A 4,970-nucleotide genomic window follows, 5' to 3' on the forward strand; every position below is an offset into this window, starting at 1 on the left:
TACAAGACTGACCCTGTCCATGTGGTTTGGGTATCCACATAAAGTGCAGCAAAGTGTAATTGTACCACAGGGATACATTGTTTGTGGAACTTTTGTCCAGCTTTGGATGCATCCTCTTTGTAGGTCAACATCTGAGGATGGCCTACCATTGTATGGTGTTTTCCAAAGTTCCACATATCTCTGCCCAGATCTGATAATCTCATTCCCTGTATCTTATCATCTTGGGCTCCTTCCCATCACAGCTTGGCATCTCTTGGCTTCCCGAGAGCTTTTCTTAGCTTCTCCATTCCTTTGCGGAGGGCAGCTTTCATGTCTGCATTCCTCAAGCTGTAGATTATGGGGTTGAGCATAGGGGTCACCACAGTGTACATGACAGTGGTCACTTTGTCCTTGTCACCAGAGTAGGTGGACAGTGGCCGGAAGTAGACTCCAATTGCAGAGCCATAGAAGAGAGTCACCACAATAAGGTGAGAAGCACAAGTTTGGAAAGCCTTCCTCCTACCTTGGGCAGAGGGCACTTGAAACACAGCCCGGACAATGAGAATGTAGGAGATGAGGATGAGGATGAAGTTGCCAATGATGATCACCCCACCTTCAAAGAAGCTCAACATCTCACTAAGGGTCTTCTCAGAGCAAGCCATTACCACCAAGGGCTGGAAGTCACAAAAGAAATGGTGGATCTGAAGGTGGTCACAGAAGGAAAGCCGAGACATCAGGATTGTGTGCATCAAAGAGTGGAGGTGAGCCAGCAGCCAAGCAACAAACACCATGAGGTGGCATCGTGTTGGGCTCATCACTGTATGATAGTGTAAGGGCTGGCAGATGGCCACAAAGCGGTCCAAGGCCATGGAACCCAGGAGGAAGTTCTCAGTGATGGCAAAGGCCACAAAGAAATACATCTGGGCCATGCAGCCTGCATGCGCAATGTTCTTGTGGCCCGTGTGAAGATTGTGCAACATCTTGGGAATTGTGGTTGAAGTGAAGCAAACATCCACAAATGAGAGATGACTGAGAAAGAAGTACATGGGAGACTGATGAAGCTGGGCATCGGAACGGATCAGAAGGATGATCAATAGGTTCCCAAGGAGGTTCAGCAAGTAGAGAGTGAGGAACACAGCCAAGAGGATGTGTTCCTGCTCTGGCTGACTGGACAAACCCAGCAGGATAAAATCAGGGTGGCTGGTCTGATTCTCACTTGCCATGGACCTGAGCAGGGATGAGAGAAACACAGAGAACTGTGGAGGGCTGGAAGAGGCACAACGGGATTCAGATAAGCTGCTCCTTCACCCATGTCTGTCCATCCAACCACCCACCCATCAGTCCATCATTCCAGCAAACTCATTTTTCATTCATGTTCTTTTTTTTTTTAAGTTTCTAGTCCATCCAAGCAAAGGGCACACAAACACACAGATCCCTTAATGAACAGCCATTGGTAAGAGCACATGGTTTCCACATGTCTTGGAGTCATTCCCTAGCATCTCCAGTTAAGAAACTCGGGAGCACCTCTGCCCCAGACTCCAGAAAGCCACTGAGAACAAAGTAGCATTCAACCTTCAGAACAGGACTCAGGGTTACTCAAACCGGGCAATTCCCAATTGGGCCTAAGGGCCCCCTGCACTAGAGTAATCTACTCTAGTCTTGATGCTATTTTAGTTCCATTTGGTCCATTAACTCACATGCACTTTTCAAGATCATGTTTTGATTGCTTTCCATTCTGCCATAGAGATATTTTTTATTTATATCTCTAAGATTCTACAGATCTTGGCTGTGAACCTGGGTCCCACAAAAATGTTTCTATGGGGCAATGAAACTGGGACATGGGGTTCAGTTTTCTTTTTTAACCTAATAGTCATCCTTCTTCTCTACACTCCTTCTCCTGGGCAGGATGTCTGGTCTAGAGGGTAGAGCCTCCATTTGCCTGAAGATTAACATCCACAAGGTCGCCAGTTCGAGGCCACCGGCACCGTGCGACCTTGAAGCAGCTGACAAGCTGCAGCTGAGCTGTTCCATCTGCTCGGAGCATGGGAGGATGGAGGCCAGAATGTCAAACCAGATCGGAGTGTAACACCTTGAATGTAGTGGTTCTTGAAAGAAAGAACCTTCTTTCAATTTGTAAAAATCCCTGCATGGATTTAATAAGCCTGCCTATGTAAACCGCCTTGAATAAAGTCTTGAATAAAGACCAAGAAAGGCGGTATATAAATACTGTATATTAAATACTGTATATATTATTCTCCTCTCTTGTTTTCTTCTCTCTTCCCCTAATCTTTCTCTGGGGCTACAACTTACCAAAGCTGGGATTGATTGTTTTTTTTTTCTTCAAAGGGCTCAGCATGCAGGTAACTCAAGGGATAGGCAAACTCAGCCCCTTGGACATAAATGGGTCTAACCACCCCTAAATACTTTCCGGTTGCAGCCCTTCTCTCTTCCTCTCATTTAAACAAACAAACCCAAAAGAAAATGGTGGCAGGTGATGCTGTGGTCAAGCTGAGGGTTGCAAACCATCCATTGTTCACCTCTTGCATTCAACAGGTTTTTGCTCCTGAATTATTGTGATGAACATTTATATACTGCTTTTCAACAAAAAGTTCACAAAGTGGTTTACAGAGCAAAATCAATCCATGAATGATTCCCTGCCCACAAAAGAGTTCACAATCTAAAAGGATGAAATCACTAACAAACAGCCCCTGAAAAAAGTGTGCCTCCTGGCAAAGAATGAAGTGACAGAATGGACTGTGTCACTTTGGACTGCAGGTAGGGGATTGCCATTTGTGCATGCTCCCCTAATGAAAAAAAGCTCCCTGCAAGTAATGAATTACTAACACATCAGAGAGAGAGGTTCTAACCCAGTCCTTTCCATGCTGTGCTAGCTGTCTGCTTACAGCAGTGTTTTTCAACCATTTTTTAATCTCAAAGGTACTAAAATTGTCAAGGCACACCATCCATTTTTTGACAATTGACAAGGCACACCATGCTGTTGGTGGAGGGTTCACATCCCTCAATGGTCCTACTCATAAATAACCCTCACCCAAACTCCCGTGGCACACCTGCAGACCATTCATGGCATACCAGTGTGCCACAGCACAGTGGTTGAAAATGCCTGGCTTAGAGGGGGGCATGATGTTGTTTTACATAGGGTGCACTGAAAAATGTGATCACCTCCAGTCTAAACTGGAGCAGTACCAACTCATTTGGCTTTCTATGTAGACCTGGTTCTCAGTGTGCCTAGGACTGTGGATTAAAAATGGTGAACTTTGGTTGACTCATGCCTTCTACAGGAAAAAAAAAAAAGTGGGCAGAATGTGGGCCAACAACAAAAGTGGGCCAACAACATTGTTATTTAAAGGATTATTTATACTAAAGTACATAAACAAGATTGGAAAAGTCCTGTTAGATCAAAGCAAATTCCCACCTAAACCAGCATCCTTGTTCCAGCCTTGGCCAACCAGATGCCTGTAGGAGGTACACAAGCAGAATAAAAGAGAAATAGTAATTTCCTCTTGTTTGTCCCCAGCATCTGGTATACTGCTCCTGACCACACATATTCTATTTAGCTATTTAGTTCTATTTTGCTATAGTCAACGTCTTACCGGTAGAGATGTTTGAAAATGGTGTTATTTATTTTACTCAGAAGTAAGCTCATTGTGTTCAGTAAGACTTAGGGTCCAATCTTAACCAACTTTCCTGCACTGATGCAGTGCCAACAGGGTGTGCGCTGCATCCTATGTTGGGGGGGGCAGTCATGGAAGCCTCCTCAAGGTAAGGGAATGTTTGTTCCCTTACCTTGCAGCAGCATTGATATTGGAAAGTTGGATAGGACCTGTACATAAAAGGAACAGCAAAACAGAATGGAGATGTATTATTTTGAAAATATTATTAACCCAATCCAGGTAAGGAAGGCTGAACTGGCGGAAGACTATAGCTGGACATCTCTTCTGTCTGCAACACAAGTGCTCAATCAGACGCCAATGAAATGGTCTGAAATGGTCTGAAATTCACTGTTTTTCTGTTCCTTTCTGTCTGGTTTATAATTTCTATTTCTATCACCCTTGACTGTTGGGGTATAGTCAGAAATAAATTTTGTTATGCACATTCATGACAAAATCTTGCATTTAAAATGCCCGGACCTCCTATTTTCAGGCTGAGATGGGGAAGGCAGAAAAAGTTATAAAACAAATTCATTAGAACTAAAATAAAAATGTCAAAAAAGTAGAAAGGGCAGGGAATAAAAGATTGGTCTACTCCACATGTAGCAGAATGAAGTACTGGAGTCCTAAGTTAACAGAATGGACAGTACCACTTACCGGTAAGTCTGCAGGTAGGGATCACATTTAGAATGCCCTTCCTACTTAATTAAAAAAAAAAACCCTTGCAAGTAAAAAGAAAGCTATAGGCTAGGTGAACATTTCTGATGTGTCAGTTTTTCCCCTTGCAAAAATCAGTCTGCTTGTTTGGAATTTGTTTTCTTTGTTTATTGATGTACACTCTATTTTTAAACCTTGCTGAATCACATTTCTCTGTACATATGCAAGGTAATATATTAACCCAGTCAAAATGCTATAAAATATTATATAAAACATATTACAGCAAGCCTCAGTGGTATAGAGGTGTAGTGCACTGCAAGTGGCTACACAACGAGTGGTGTAGTGGCTAGTTATTGAGTTAGAAATGGGATTGTTTGGGTTCAGTTCCTTATGCTATCAGAAGCAATCTGAGTGACTTTGCTCTAATTTTTCTCTCTCAGCCTACCTTGCAGGGATGTTGTGAGAATTGACAGTGTGTGTGTGAAGAACAATTTGAGCTTCCTGGAGGAAGTGTGGTTTAGTACCTTCGGGACTCTGGCCTGATGGTCCTGGCAACTTGTGACAATTTCTCAGTTAATTCCAATTCATTATGCTCTTTTGACATGGTTCCTCACACGAATTACCAAGGGAAGCAAAAAGTGGAAAGGGATGCAAAGTACATGTTCC

General features: G+C 43.3%; 1 protein-coding gene across 1 annotated transcript; it reads right to left on the reverse strand.

The window, feature by feature from the left end:
* Positions 1-236: 236 nt before the first annotated feature.
* LOC136638683 (olfactory receptor 1f45-like) lies at positions 237-1,202 on the reverse strand. Its single transcript, XM_066612716.1, has one exon. The coding sequence runs from the start codon at positions 1,200-1,202 to the stop codon at positions 237-239; it is 966 nt and encodes a 321-aa protein (XP_066468813.1).
* Positions 1,203-4,970: the final 3,768 nt, after the last annotated feature.

Source organism: Tiliqua scincoides, chromosome 2 (assembly GCF_035046505.1).
Source record: "Tiliqua scincoides isolate rTilSci1 chromosome 2, rTilSci1.hap2, whole genome shotgun sequence".
In the NCBI taxonomy this organism is placed as follows: Eukaryota; Metazoa; Chordata; class Lepidosauria; order Squamata; family Scincidae; genus Tiliqua; species Tiliqua scincoides.